The sequence below is a fragment of the Homalodisca vitripennis genome, chromosome 3 (assembly GCF_021130785.1).
Source record: "Homalodisca vitripennis isolate AUS2020 chromosome 3, UT_GWSS_2.1, whole genome shotgun sequence".
Classification (NCBI taxonomy): Eukaryota; Metazoa; Arthropoda; class Insecta; order Hemiptera; family Cicadellidae; genus Homalodisca; species Homalodisca vitripennis.
The window spans coordinates 117,478,309-117,494,335 of record NC_060209.1 but is presented as its reverse complement, the minus strand read 5'-3'; the positions used below and the strand labels follow the sequence as shown (position 1 = coordinate 117,494,335).

Here is a 16,027-nt window from a genome sequence, read left to right as displayed (position 1 = left end):
ACACGCATAGTACATGTTGTTTATTCTTACCTGAATAAAGATCGAAACATTGAAGTAAAAACACCACAGCGTGAAAATACAAAATATTTTGTAATTAAAAATTAGGTGAAAATACACAAGATGAAAAATCATACAAAAACTAAAACAATACACAATTATTTACTATATGCACTCTTATACTATTAAAATATGTTAGTTTCATCCTAAAATATATATCCAAACACCTTTTTCAAAACAAAAACAACTAGTATGAGTCACTGAACATTATATAAAAAAGCACTAGGCAACGAATTCATTATAAGTTTACAGAAAACCTCTTTAGGCTTGTAAAAAACACTACCTTTTTGAAAAAAATGCTCTTTTTAGTGATATGAATTTCCTTCTTGCTATACAAAACTTCCTTTTGATGCAATACTGAAAATATCTGTAGTTTTTTTACTCTTCTCGCAACTTAGTGGCTGGCACTAATGTACTAAATGGCCCAAATCAAATGAAATTTGAATACCTATTTAGAATATATTAGTTTGTTGGTTATACATCATAGATGACATGACTAGATATGAGTCACTGGACACTGTAGAGTGAACTCAGAGAAGTTGCAGGACTGTCCTAGGGTTAACTTGTGTCCCTTACTTTTTAACACATTCACTGTGGGTGACGAGCATGCTCGTCATGTGAAAATGGCGCACCGGGTGGTGGACGAGCGAGCTCGGCATACGGCAGCTGCTTTCATATTGCCTCAGTATGAGCTGAGCAGATGCCCGGGAAGGCTGTAACACTCATAGCGAGGTGTGCCTGTTTTGGTGATTCAGTTCGCCGGTTCGCCATTTTCGTTTGTTGTATGCTTTGCGATATTGTGTGAGTGGATTATAGTGTATGTGACTGTGTAAGTGTATGTACTCATAATGGAGGAAGACGATAATGTTATTGACGATTTTTTTATCTGATGAAGACAATGAGTCGAGTTCGAACATTTCTAGGGACAGTGAAGGCGGCGTCCCCCACCCCCAGTGAGCCACCCCACCCCAATACGTGTAATTGATGTACTATCTACGTGTAATTCGCGAATGTTTGTGCCGAAACCTAGTGCGCTGCGAGCACATACAACACGGGGACCGGCACCCGGAGCGGATGACGAGCAGACTCAGCACGGACATGACGTCACCCGTTCCGGCCAACGAAGCTTCCGGGATACCTTGGACAACCCTTTCGGCTATCCTGACTCCATTTTGGGTAAGTAAAAAACCAAAAAAATTTCCACATTTTCTGTTGCCGGTAATTTTGTCATCCACAGTGAATGTGTTAAGTTCAAAATTTATTCCTTCAATAGCAAACAGCCGAGTTAGGATCATATGACAGATGCCGTTGGCAGTCATGCATATGCAATGTTTAACTAAGTTGGTCAGATATATAATATATAAGCAGTGTAAAAATAAATAAAATGGGCCTTAACCAGCTCTCTTGTGGTACTCCTCATGCTTCCAACAATGAGAGTGAAACTTCTATACCCAGTTTTGTCACCTCTAATCTCAAATTAAGATATTTGACATAGGAAGCTGTATTGTTGCGAAAACCAAATAATTCTGTTTGCAAGAGATACACATGACTTATTGCATCAAAGGCTTGAGAGTAATCTAACATGATGACAGAATTGCACCTATCTCTTGCTTTAACAAAAAATTAAAACAAACGCAGTACGTATGTACTGAGGTTCTTTCTAAAATCTAATTGCAATTTCAGGAGCACATTTTCTGATTGTATGTGATTTATAATTTGGTGAATAACACTAATTTCTCCAACATGTTTGACATTGCTGATAATATTAAAATAAGTAAGGATCAGAAATACAGGTTTTCTTTCTTTAGTAAAGAGTACACTACTCATCTTCCAGCTCTATGTAAATAATCCACTCGTCAATAATTCATATAGAGGATGCATGATTGCTCCAATTACTTAATCGCATCCATTTCACGAATTTTTCATTCTAATCTGTTAAAAGTTCATCCAATCGCTGTGATATCCAATGATAATCGATTAATTGCTTTATAAGCTTGCAGTAATTTTATACTCTATGGAGTGTTTACTTCTGTGGTATTTGTGTTTTATTTCAGCCATGGAGCTGTTGGATCACTTGCCACAGTCGAGATTACACTGCTATTCGTACTGTTAGTTTACATGTAGTTCTTTTACACATTTCTATTGTTCTTATAACTGTTTTATTGTTTATCGTCATTTTCAACTTGAGTAAAAGAAAAGGAGGTAGGTCACTAGTGAGTGAAATTACCCTGTTTAATGCTTGGCTGAAGATGATTGATTTTTTTCATTGAAAGCCTCAATCAATACAGTGTAAATAAAGTACATAGCTCAGTGAAGTGTTTGTGACAAAAGACAAAGTAATAGTTATTTAGTTTTGCGTGTTTGAAGTTTTTGGAATATTGAACCTTTAAATATACATATACGTACGAGTATATTATATTAGTTTACTTCAGCATCTTACCAAACATATACTTATATCAACTTTTGGGAAAAACCATAAAAGCAATAGTATATTAGGTAACCTTTGGAAATGTTTATAATTAAGTCAAGAATTATGTATACTTTAGTCTTGTGTAACAGAAAAGCACCAAATATTTTTCTGAAAATCACTCAAGTGAAGAAAAAAAAAGTAAAAATGTATCAAGATATGTTGAAAAATGTAAAAATTATGATAAGTTTGTATGAAACCCTGCAGAGAGGATGAAAAATACCTTGGCATTTTGGTTGGTAGTTTTAGAAGATGGACTGGCATGGAAAGAGTTTAGGACTAACTGGTTTTGTCAATTCAGTACTTATATCAATTCTTACTGGCCTGAAGGTCATTTCATTTATTGCTTATTTTACTTTATCTTCTGCTGCCCTTTAAATTCCTAAGTATCTACAATGCCACTTTTTCTATGACAATTATACAATTGTAAAAGTTTATTATCTACCTCAAACAATGTTCCCATATTTATAAAGTACGTATTCATCTCACTGGCTTTAAACTTTGAAGGTATCTCACAATTTATTTTTGCTTACAATGTTACTTTACTCGAGACATTTCCAGGAAGCTAAGGAAGCTATTGTGTTTTCACATATGGATAGATTCTCTCTAAAAAAAAACCTCCTTTTTGCCTTCCCAATCAACCCTATGACATACTTCTTATAGCTTTATATTCATCACAGTCATTTCTATTTCCAATATTTTCTTCACAATGAATTTTTACTTTTAATCATAAAAATAATTTTATTATTCATCCAGGAAGCCTGCTTATTCTTTACTATTTTGGCCACTAGTTGTGAAAAACTGTTAAAAATACTTTTATATTTGGCATTATAAAATTGGTAATATTTTGCAATCCTAAAATATACTAAGCACTGTTTCATTTAATATTTCTGATTATAGATAAAGCACTGTCCAGATTAAATTCAGAAAAATCTCTACATTGATTCACCTCGTTTGCACCACTGAAGAGAGATTTCCCCATGTGAATCTCAACTAGTATACATTCAATACTCTTGTGTTGATCAATACTGGTATATTTACTCACCTCATTTGCACCACTGAAGAGAGGTTCTCCCGTGTGCATCTCAACTAGTATACACCCCAGACTCCACATGTCTATCGCAAGATTGTATGGGATTCCCAGCAACACTTCAGGTGATCTGTTACAATAATTATTTAATAAATAAAATTAAAATATGTATTTCAACAAAATATTAATTGTGGCACTTTTATGTAGATAATAATAAATTAAGTGATATTAATAACCTGTAGAAGCGAGACTGGATGTACTGGTAGATGCGTTGTCCCAACTGACACGAACTGCCGAAGTCGACGATCTTGATTGCCGACCGCTTGGGATTGCACAGCAGGATGTTCTCTGGCTTGAGGTCGCAGTGGATGATGCTGAGCTCAGGCGTGGAGAGGAACAACAACGCAGTGCATAACTGCTGGGCGAACTTTCGTGTCAGGTTCAATGACACGCCACGGAAGTTAGTGTTACGCAACAAATCGTACAGGTTGTACGACAGTAGCTCAAACACCAGGCACAGATGGTTCCGCCACATGAAATGCCGTTTTAATTTCACTGTAAAATTTCCAAAGTTGTCATACCGTGTAGCAGCAGAGATAATACATTCTGAATGTGTAAAATAAAGTGGGGGCCAAGGTGTTCTGCCTTTAGGAGAGGTGCAACAGACAGAAAATATTTCCTACCACAATGTCCCTAAGTCAAATTTGTACACTATGTTCAAAATCTAAGCCTTTAATAACATATAGGTAGACTGCTATTTTCACATAGCGTCTGCTTGATTTGTATGTTGTTTGTAAATGAACTCCCTAATAAAGGAATACCTATTGTTAACGATTTGAATAATATTTAATAAAATTCAATAAGAAAAGAGTTATTTAGAAAACAGTTAATTAATTTTAATTAACAATACATTTCCCAGAACCCAATTTCATATTCATGTTCGTCTTACTTTAACCACAGTAGAATGTAAAAATGCAAAAATCATTAAACACATGTTTTACACGAAAAAACAAACGCATGTGATTTTATTTATAAAAATGTTGATTTGATGAAATAACTGTACTATACTGTTTGGAGGGGGGAAAGTGATCATTGTGCATGCGCAAATCAGGTGCCAGGCACCATTACCTGTACCTTATTTTACATATATATATATACTAAAATATAACTAGTTAAATAGCAGTATCACTGTTTTACCTTGTGTTATGATTATAAATATTGATCAAAGTTGTTTTCGGAATTATCAAAGAATTAATTATAAACTTTACCAAAAAAATTCCATGATAAAATTAATATAAGAACACTTTCAATACTTCAAATAAATGCTTGTGATACTTAAATACACTGATTTAAATATATTCATATACAAACATAAGCTACAGATCAATCAAGGTAATCAAAGAGAAAAAGTATATTCTTTAATAAATACCCCCAAACCAAAAGGGCTTATTAACAATAGGCAGACTTCTTTATGAGAATATTCATCAAGAATAACATTAGTCAAAAATTACATACACTTTTTGAATATCAATTTGGATTCCAATGAATTATGCATACGATTCAGGAGCGATTCCCAATATTCAGGAAATTGTCAATAGCATAATATGGCTGTTGGTCAAGGAGGTCATGGAGTGAGCACATGTTAAAAAGCATTACACTGAAGCTCTTTAAGAGGTTGTAGTAGATGATTCCATTATTGTTCGTCCAATTTAAGTTGGTTTCTCTTCCAAAAAGTACTAAGCAGTATGTATATGGGTAAGGTTGTTGCATTAGTGTACAACATTCCACAATTAGCACATGAATTGCAGTCAATTAACAATTAACAAGAGAAACAGAACTAAATTTTTTGGTCCAAAAGAATTAAACCCTAATTTTTTACTTTTACAGATATCCAAAAAAAGCTCCTTCACATAGGATAAAAATACAAAACAAATAAAAAACCAGTACATTTCCAGGTATTTCAGGATATGATCAAATTTAATATTTTCAAGGCTTTCCAGGATATGCAGGAACCCTATTTTTCTTTATCAGTTTAACAAATGCCTGCCATATTAGATGTGAAATAACTTTTATCATTATAACTGTTGGTTTTTTAACATTAGATAAGTGCTGACATTCATTTTACCTATATAATACTTATTATCGCCATCAGCTTTATTCATCATTTCAAGAAGTTTGACTTCAATCTGCGCCTGATTCAGGAACGGTTTCTTGTTCTTGATGATCTTGATGGCTACATGACATTGCTCCTCATGGTCAAAAGCTTTCACCACCTATAAAAAATTTCTAACATAAACCTCTCAAATTTTTGTAAGACTTTTTTAAACTTAGAACACAAGACATTTTTCTAGATGTAGATTTTATTGCGTGCATAATAACATATTTGAAGGTTTATATAGTTTCTCTACTTCAGAAAAGTAAATCATTCTGTCCGTCCAAAAGCTCTTATACATTTATGAACATTTCTGTAATACGAGAGTTATCTAGAAAGTAACAGCCATTTATGCATAGCACGAGAAGTAGTTAGGATAATGCTGCCATGTTGATTCAATTCAATTTTTTCTTTCAGAGAACCTCAAAGAAAAAATGGAATTTAAAGGCAGGACCTGGCACCCAGAAATCGGAGTCTGATTCTTCTTCAGAATCTGAAGATGAGCAGCCTGTTCAAAAAGCGCCACAAATTAATGGCAAGGGACCACAGAAGTCACCTGCTCCAGCATTGGGACAGAAAAAAATGGTTGTAGTTGAAAGTAAAAGGAGCAAAGTAGTAGTGAGGAAAGCAGTGATGATGAACCTCAGAAAGCTGTTGTAAAACTAACACTTGCTACTCCTAAAAGTTCAAAAGCCTTTGCAGAAGCCTGTGGCTAAAAACCCTTCAAGTAGTGAAGATAGATTCAGACTCTCCTCCTGCACCAGCGAAACCACAAGCTAACAACAAAGCAATTGTAAAACCAGTGCCCCAGGCTAAGAAACCTCCTTTGATATTGGTGTCTTCAGTATGCTTCTAATTGTGCAAGATGGAGCATCCTACATGTAATAGAAAATAAAACCCAGTTATTAAAGTAACAGAATAAAGGGTTTGCAGATTGTCCAGTTATAACCTCAAAACACATGTGCTGTTATAGGAAATTTCACTAAGTGTAAATATAAGTGGTATAAGATTTCTATGAGCACAAATCTGTCAGAACTCGAGATTCATTGTGAATTGTGTGCTGTTTATGGGCCAAACATTATGAGTGAAGATGTAATCCATCAATTGATGCCATTTTTTTAAACAGGAGAACAAACTCTTTCATGATACAAAAAGAAGCGGTAGGCCTCTCGTCAGTGATGACCTACTGAACAAAGTGAATGAAAAAGTTCCGAGATCTGTCACTTCTCAATTTTGGAAATTACTGATAAATTTTCTGAAATTTCTCGTCTTTTTACATGAAGTAGTGACAGAAAACCTACGCTAACACAAGTTTTGTGCCATTGGGTATCCATCCAGAATATCCTGTCACTCTGGAAACAACACAAAGATCCTTTTAGGACTATGGGCAATTTCTAAGCTTCTTGAACTAAGTAAACAAGAAAAAGGAGGCAATAACATGACCACTGGTCCCTTACATATTGCTATCTGAGCTACGTGCATGTAAGATCAGCCTCAGACTGCAGCAGTGGACAATGTAAAATTAGAATGATGATCCAAAGAGATGAATTTCTCCAAAATTTCCCTTTGACAAATCTCTTACACAGTAATCCTTCCAAAATGGTTTGGTCCAAGGGAAATAAACCTCTTTTTTATTAGTGAAGCTTGTAAGGTTTATTTATTATTCTAAGACAAAAATTGGCATAGATTCTGGGGTTACAAGGGTAAGGCCAAACGTTATTATGAGCTTCTGTCCAAATGTGGAACTGGAGGCTGTCCTGGGATGCACACCTCTGAGACAGCAGATTAATAGGGATTTCACAGATGAAGTGCAATAAAGCTTTTGAGTAGAAAGATGTTTAAGCCTACTGATTCAGAAGGGCAACAATAAAGGATTTCCTTATGCTGAAATTACAACTTATACGTGTTTGAGTGCATTGTAAATAAATACTCATTTGATGAACCATACAGTGCCTCTACAGAAATAACATACAAAGGAAGACTACACTACTAAAGGTGTTCTGAAGTTTTATACTAACGTTTCACGCTTGGATTCAAGGGCTGGGTTTGGTTTATATGGGCCAAGAGCTAAATTGGCGGTGCCCTTAGCAAACCGTGCCACAGTATTTCAAGAAGTCATGGCAATTGAAACATACAACAGAGGGTTTATCCAAAATAATGATACAGAATTGGCTCTGACCTTGTTTTTGGATTAGATATCACAGAATTTGGATGGATATGGAACAACAGCAGCCAACTACTGTAGTTTTCTGCAACCTGTCCAAGGCTTTTGATTGTGTCAATAATGATGTACAATGAATATTAAAGGGATAAAAGGTACAGCTTTATGACTTATTAACCCTCCGACTGATGACCGACGGCACAGCCGTCTATTTATACCGCTTGTGAACTGATAAAGACGGCACAGCCGTCGGTCAACTTTCCGTTGTTATTGCGCGAAAACCACAAAGGTTATACAAAAGTAATTTACACCAGTTGATTTCTATGCTCACATTTAACAATTCATTAGATATAGTTTACGTCCGTATTATTACTCGTCAGCTGTTTTCAAACCAAAGGCCGATCGGCACGCGGCTGACCGGCAACGCAGCTGGTGACTCATCGCGGGCGTGGCGCATTGTTCGGCATTTCGGTATTTGATTCATATAATATATATTACCACAAAAATACTGATTCTCCTATGTCTAGAGAAGACTTTGTAGACAGCATAATACCAAATTTAGCTATCCAGGAAGATGCAACACTCAATCCAAATGAAATGGGGGATGGAAGCCATTTACTTGCGCATTTACCTGGTAAAAATGAAAGAATTTGTGTTGTTTGCGCTGATGATCCCGGTGTAAAAAGGAAGAAAAGTGTTTTCTGGTGTCCCAGTTGTAACTGTGGTATTCACCTTACGTGTTACCATAAGTTGGAGCACTTCACTAGGCCTACACATTCAGGGAGGAGGAAGAGGACCTACTCTAGTGAAGATTACTAAAAAAAGCAGTTGTACATTTTTTCAGTTTTTGAAAGAAAACATGTTTTGTGTTGTAAATATGTGTATATATGTCATAAAGACGTTTGTTCATTATAATATGGTGTATAATTCTTACATTTGGAGTGTCTTGATATCTTTAGAAGTAACAAAGCTACAAAGCTTGAAACTTTGAAAAAATATTTCTTTTAATTAACATTTTCAGTGTTATCAGTAAATAAAAAAAAATTCGCTAAATTAAGTGAATACTTTTATTACTGTAAATTATTCTATGGTTAATAAAAAAAAAATGATATACAACACTTATAACTTTTAATTTATTAAATATTTTTAGTAAATTTCTTAAAAATATGCTACACACGGGCAAATTCTAGCTTATCATTCTGGGAGTTTCTTATTATCAGCCGGAGGGTTAAATCATATTTTTTAAACAGACTATAAAGAACTATTTTAACAAAAAATGTAAATACTTACAAATCAGATTGTGTCATACAGGGACTTACTCCATTTATAATATACATAAATAATTTACCTAAGGACAGTTTACACTAGCTGTCGATGACACAAATGTTCCGATTATTAAAATTTCAGAAGAAAAATAAATCACTGTAGAATGTACATTTAATAGAACTAGAAAAGTCGTTTAAACAAAATGGATTTAAATTGAATCAGGAGACAAGTAATATTATACATTTTAAAGCTAAAAAAGTACTAGTAAGAAACTAAATTATTTTAACTTAATGTAGTTAATTCCACAAAGTTCTTGGAATCAATCTTAAATACAAAGGTGGCATTGATTATGTAAGTAATAAATTAACCCTTTGACTAGTAACTACAAGAACGTGCCTTGTGTCACCAGCAGTAACCTTGCTTCCGCTCTGCGGGGCCTGCTACATCACTATACAATAATGTTGGTATTGTTATAGTCTATAACTGAATGCCTATACTATCTAGTGGAGAATGGTAGAAACACTTCCAATGTGATTCATAGATTGCAGTAGTGTATCTTCTCAGTTTCTTTTCGATTATAAATTCTTGTTGATTCACTGTGGCTTGTCATCTGATTCAGAAGAATAAAATATATCAGAACTGTTCATACATTCTTGAGATACTGGAATTGATTCATAAAAATGTATAATATTTAAACAAATTCAGCTACCATTATACATCTTAAATTGGATGTAACAAATATTGCTTCATGCCAAAAAGTACAAAGATTAAACAGTTTAAATATATAAAGGCCATTCATTGTATTAGTGAGAACAATATTTTAAATGAAAGAATTGATGTCAGGCCTCATATCATCTACAACAGAACTTTGTTAGTTGAAATACAGAAAAAGCAGCCAACTTAAGCGAGAGGATGTGGCCTTGTTCCTGAACATACAGGAACAAACCAATCAGTTAGAAAATTTAAGACACGTGTGTGTGTGTGTGTGTGTGTGTTTACTGTTATTCATTTAATTAAGTTATACATATTTTGTTTATGTTCCCAAACAGCATTTAGGAAATGTTTTAGAATAATTAGTGATGACGTAAATATAAGTAGTTTTACTTACATGATAAGGTACCCCCATTTGATGTTACTACACTGTAAATATTTTAATTGAATGAACATTTGACTTTGAATAGGCTATAAGATTGATGAGTACCTAATACTATTTGATAGTTAGGCTGTTTTAAAGGCGCTTAACACATATTCTTTTTGAGTCAAAAGTAATATGAGAATGCAGAAATGCTCTAATGAAACTGGTACAGAGGAATGAAGTAAATGAAATATCAAACACCTAGGCCATGGAAAGCTGAAAGTTTTTGGTACGCCTGAGCCAGGTTGTGGAATTGTTGCTTTTACAGCAGAGCTCTAGTAAATGCTGAGAAAAAGAGGATCAGATCCGAGACATGAAGAAAGGTCTCAGGATTCAGATACACAAAAATGTTTATCTCTCCTTATACAAAAGGATGGACCAGGCTCCTAGACCTTAGCAAGGAGGATATACTACTGCTGCACAGAATTCTAACTGGTCTCATATATCTTTGGAAACATCTATGAATATAGGATTAAATCATACTGATGAATGCAGACTATGTGAGGAAACAGAAGAATCACCAGAGCACATGGGGCTGAACTGTCCTGATATTTGTAAAACAAGTAAAAAGTACATAAGAACTAAGTAGGATAGGCTCTAGTAGATAACTCTAATTTTTAGGGTAATATTAAAGTAAAGGTCCTTTTTGGACCAAGTGCAGGGCCCTAAACTCATTCCACAGATGAAAAAAGTGAGTTGTCTGATAATTTGTCTCAAATTTAAAGACCAATTTTGTACACAAATATACCACCTATTATACAAAAACATTTGGTGTTTGAATGATTCCAAAGATGTTGCCTGATGACCTACTCATTATAAAGGTAACTGTAAAGAGTTGAAAAAATCATAACAAGAGACAAGACATGGGTTCTGTATGATATTCCAGAAATGAAACACATACATACAATCAGACTCTCCAAAACAAATACAATTTGCAAATATGTTATGGAACTAAAAAGATGTACTGCTTATAAAATACCCACAATAAATTAAAAATTTGCTTGGTAAATGCAGCTGGTTACTAAGAACATTTGCAGCTATCGCACAGAGTCCTAACCTGTACACTAAGTGACTTCCACCGGTTCTCTGAGGTAAAGTTGCTATGAGGGCAGAATTTTCGGCAGGTACAGTAATAAAACTGATATTGAGCCTCAACTATATTGGCAACTATTTTATGAAGAAAGAATTGAAAAGATTCTCCATCAGTATGACAATCTCCAGAATAACTTATAGGGGAGTGTCTGGAACGACAAAAATGTAAAACCTCGGATTACAATTACAGTGAATGAATTTGTCGTTGGATTTTCTTTTTAACTATAAATTGCAATGTTTACCAAATATTTTTTGTGCATTTTATTTTTTATTTGTATGAACAAATAATTATAAAAATTTGTTTTTGTTCATACAGTTTTGCTTTAAATAGTAATTTTTCTTTATATGTGGAACTTCACCTAAATAGATATAGAGGAACTAAAGACAATTATAACTATAAATAATAAAAGGTAATTATAATTGAGTAAATTAAAAATACCAGTGTGTATCAACCAAGGGCAGTAGGGATCTTGAACAGGTAGTAAAACACGAAGGAGAGATTGGAGCATCAGTTGCAATTTACAATGAAATTTCTTGGCTAGTTTAATTTTAAATAACATGAGTTCTGTGAATGTAATAAATGTTTTCAAAAATAAGCAAATTAAGGAGAGTGAAATAAAGAAAGAAAATTATGAATAAAATATTTTTTTAAATAAACATTTAAATTTTTCTTTATATCAAGTGCTTTTGTCGACTTCATTTATTTTTATAACAGGTGAAGTATTGGAGAAACTATTTTTGCTGCATTGTAAATATACTAAACTGCAGTATAAGCCACTTTTCTGGCATCCACACGCAGCTCCACATTCCTTTTCAAATTAAAAAATAACATTTGCAGTAGATTATCTGGAGCAGGTAATTAATTCATTGTTATTGGGATGTACATGTTACTGGAATACGTCCATCCTCAATTTTCAATAACTACTTCACTTCCTAACCATATCTGGATGTAGGAGGTAATGATGACAAAAGAACACTGTCTAGTACTTTTGGCAGTTGCTTTTAAGAAAGAATTGAACCTGAACGTATTCAAAGTTTTTGTTGTAGCTATATATAAACCCAAATTACGTTCTACACCCGCTTGAAATATTTTATTGGAGTCTTCTTTTGTATTTTAAATACTTCTGCTTTGTTGTGTAAATAATTTCTTTTCCAAAATTTCTGGTGAACATAATTTTTCCTTTATTGAAAAACGCAGAAGTTGTATCACAACTTGTGAAAGCATGTATAAACAATATGTTCCTTACAGTTTGGGATCGATTTTCTAAACTTTTCCATGAATATATTTCACAATCTACATCCACCAATGTCGTTAATAACACCAAGACATTGATATCTTCTGAAACTACAACAAAATGTTTTATTCCAATTTAATAGCTGTATCAACAATTCACTTTCCACTTGGTATGTAAAAATATTATTGTTAGCTAATTTAATTCTGAAAATATCTATCAAGCGACTTTTATTTTTATTATTACACAAAAGTTGTCTTGAACTATTTTCAGATGCATGTTTTCATCTAATTCAATATCTGGACATTTATTTTTCAATGCGCAAGCAACAGTTATTTGGAAGATTTAATACTGCTTTTTTTATACCCATAAAATAATACCTAAGGGTTACTATTATTCTATTAATATCTTACATAATGCTAACATATCCATTATTAACGTTTAATTCATTTGCCATTTATAACGATTTAATAACATGCCTCCATAAATAACTTAATGAACATTTTATAAACTTTTTAAATTAAGAGAAATCTTCTGAATTTTTTTAACGGGTTTTTGTCTTTTGCAAGGTCACCAACTTCAAATAGAGCAAGCTGATATGGTGCCAGTTCACAATTCATATAATGTTCAGTTCTTTACCGGTTTTGTTTCTAAACTCAAATACCTTGAAACAGCCACAATAGATCAACAAGAATTTGTCTCCTGTAATTCCGGTAGCAAAAGAAATAATAGTATCTGTATTATGTAAAGGGTTGTGTTGTTTGAAGAAGTCCACTAATATTTTAACATCAGTATTATCCCTTTCTATTCTAACATCTGTCGAATCAGTGTATTGATGACTTTTATTGAAGATGTATAACTTAATTTTCTATGGCTTTAATAACATCTAACTATAAATAATTCTCATACTCCATTTATTTACTACACTTTCAGTGGCACCACTTTAAAAGTACATCCTTCGACACTCATTCCTTTCATCAAGGTTTGCTCAATGGTTTCACTTGCATGCCAGAAAAAAGTATCTGAACGTTCAAACTCCGTAGGGTCCATTTTATACTGTAATATGTTGCAGATAAATTTGCAATTTACCTTATCAGCTTCATGCCCGAAACATGTAATTACTCAATCAAAGTCAGGTAAATTCATGTTAATTTAGAGCTTTTTTCTGAAGTGAAAATAAATAAACGTCACATATCCTTTTTTATACATTCAATGGGTTTCTTATTAATATATATTTGCTGACAACTTGTAAGTTAAAAAAAATTAGTTTTATAAACAAATTCAGTTTGTAAGTGAGGAACCAATCCATCATGTTGTTCGCTTGAAGCAGCTCTTAAAGAGGTTACTCCTCTACTATTGTTTATTATTTCACCAACATCTGAATTTGCTTCACAAGATGAACCCAGGTGTTTAGATGTTAGATGTAACGAGCTATGCTCATCAGTCATGCTGAGAGTCGTTAGTCTATCCATGAAAAAATACCATTTAAATCAAAACTATATGTTCAAAGATTGCTTTTTATAGTAATTTGTTTAAACAACGAAAAAAGTCAAGAGCACAAACCATTTTTGGTAAACATTGTAACTTATAGTTTGAAAACAAAATACCACATTAACCATATAAATTCATTCACTGTAATTATAATTTATATTTATTAGAAAATTAGGTCGTGTTTATTTATGTTGATTTATATTATTATATACTTCTTAAAACTTGTACAATCCCAATCTTGAAATCTTTTTAGATATCAAAAGACTTATAAAGAAAAAATGTATATGACCAAAGAATTCGAGTATAGATTTTTACTCTACCAAGCTACAACTTAACTAAAATGTAATTACAGTACTTCCTTTGCAAACTTTGAAATGCAACCAACTTAGAATCTTTACTCACATTAAATAATGTGTAGAAATAAAAGTTAAATAAAATTTCAAAATATATAAACCAGCAGAAATTTGGTAGTTACAAAACCTCCTTTCTTGCATCATTATATATTATACAAAGATGGTTCATACTTTTATCCTGTATATATAATAGAAGAGAAAAAAGGAATTTGCTATTACTACCTGTGTCATTTTTATTAGCTTGTGTTTTATATTGCATAAGCCCGTATACATACATAATTTTGAATAGAGGTAGATGTTATTAGAGACTGAGTGTCCTGAGAGTTGATGACATACAAACATTTCTTTGAAATTATATTACTAGAGTGATTACAAATTCTATGAATCCACTAAAAATTATTTTGTACGTAATAGTATAGTAAAGTTCGTGTAGATTACTAAATACATAAAGTAATTTTATAATTAGTACCATATTAAACTTTCAGTTTTTTTTTTTTTAGCCGAGGACTAAGTTATTACTACCCCTACCTCGGCTTCACTCTTACAAAGAATGTTTTTGATAATGTTAGTGTTAAGTGGATCGAGTAATGTTTGTTGTGATGGTGCCAGTTTGTCTAGTTGGGTGAGAATCAGTTCGGATTGAGAACTGTCACTCATAAGAGTTTCACAGGGATCTGTTTTTGGGTTACTTCTATTCTATTTTTGATGGCACAAACCAAATAAGTAATTCCAATACTCACTTAAACAAACATTGTTTTACAGTTTTACTGTCATTTTCTCATAGTAGAAATCCAATCTTGTGTGACTTATAAATTCCTGATATTAACACTTAAAAACATGGACTTTGAAAACACTCAGTACCTAATGATATCATTTAAAACTTGTTCATAAATTTGGCTTAATTGAGTATAAGTGAAATAAGTACAAGAAGGGATACACTCCTACTGTATATTCAAATTTTACTCTTAGTACATCATTTTCAGTTATTATGCATGTCAATTGAATGTGTTTTCCAGATCAGAGCCATAAATAAATCAGAACTTTTAATTAGGACTTTTTAGAGCACAAAAATCACTAAGTAGCAACCAAAATATGATTTATCAGCCAACAATATTGAGTAGAGTAATGAACAAGTTGTCAGTAACTTGTGTTAATCACGGTTAAATAAAAAAAAGCTTTTAAAACCAACATGTGTTATTCTTTGCACAGAATGTATTACATTTTTATATACACATAAATAGAAATTTAATGTTTTTATATTGTTTGTGCTCTCAAAGATTTTTGTATACCATTCTGATGGATAACATTTAGGTAATAAGTGCAATACTTCCAACTGTAATCCAGTTTTCATAATACAATATCATTATTAATGCACCTAAATCTGAGAATAGGATGTTACCTGTCCAAAAGAGCCCTTGCCAATGAGAGAGTCAATTTCGTATCTGTCGAGGAACTTCTCTCCATGTTTGATGATGTAATCATGATTGTCGTCATCATAGCCATCATTGTACAGTTTCCGCTCCTTCTTGTGAGAACTGTCCTCTCCCTGTGTCTGTTGCGCCCGTCGCTTCTTCTTGGCATAGTAGACCTG

At 33.0% G+C, this 16,027-nt stretch overlaps 1 protein-coding gene across 1 annotated transcript in view; it reads right to left on the bottom strand.

The window, feature by feature from the left end:
- Positions 1–16,027, bottom strand: part of LOC124357385 (serine/threonine-protein kinase minibrain) — a 226,230-nt gene that overhangs the window by 21,617 nt on the left and 188,586 nt on the right. The window contains exons 3-6 of the mRNA XM_046809140.1: positions 15,836–16,024; positions 5,680–5,827; positions 3,791–4,109; positions 3,570–3,684 (exon numbers count right to left, since the gene is read on the bottom strand). Of these exons, the coding sequence (XP_046665096.1) occupies positions 3,570–3,684; positions 3,791–4,109; positions 5,680–5,827; positions 15,836–16,024 (771 nt within the window). The remainder of the gene's footprint in view (positions 1–3,569; positions 3,685–3,790; positions 4,110–5,679; positions 5,828–15,835; positions 16,025–16,027) is intronic.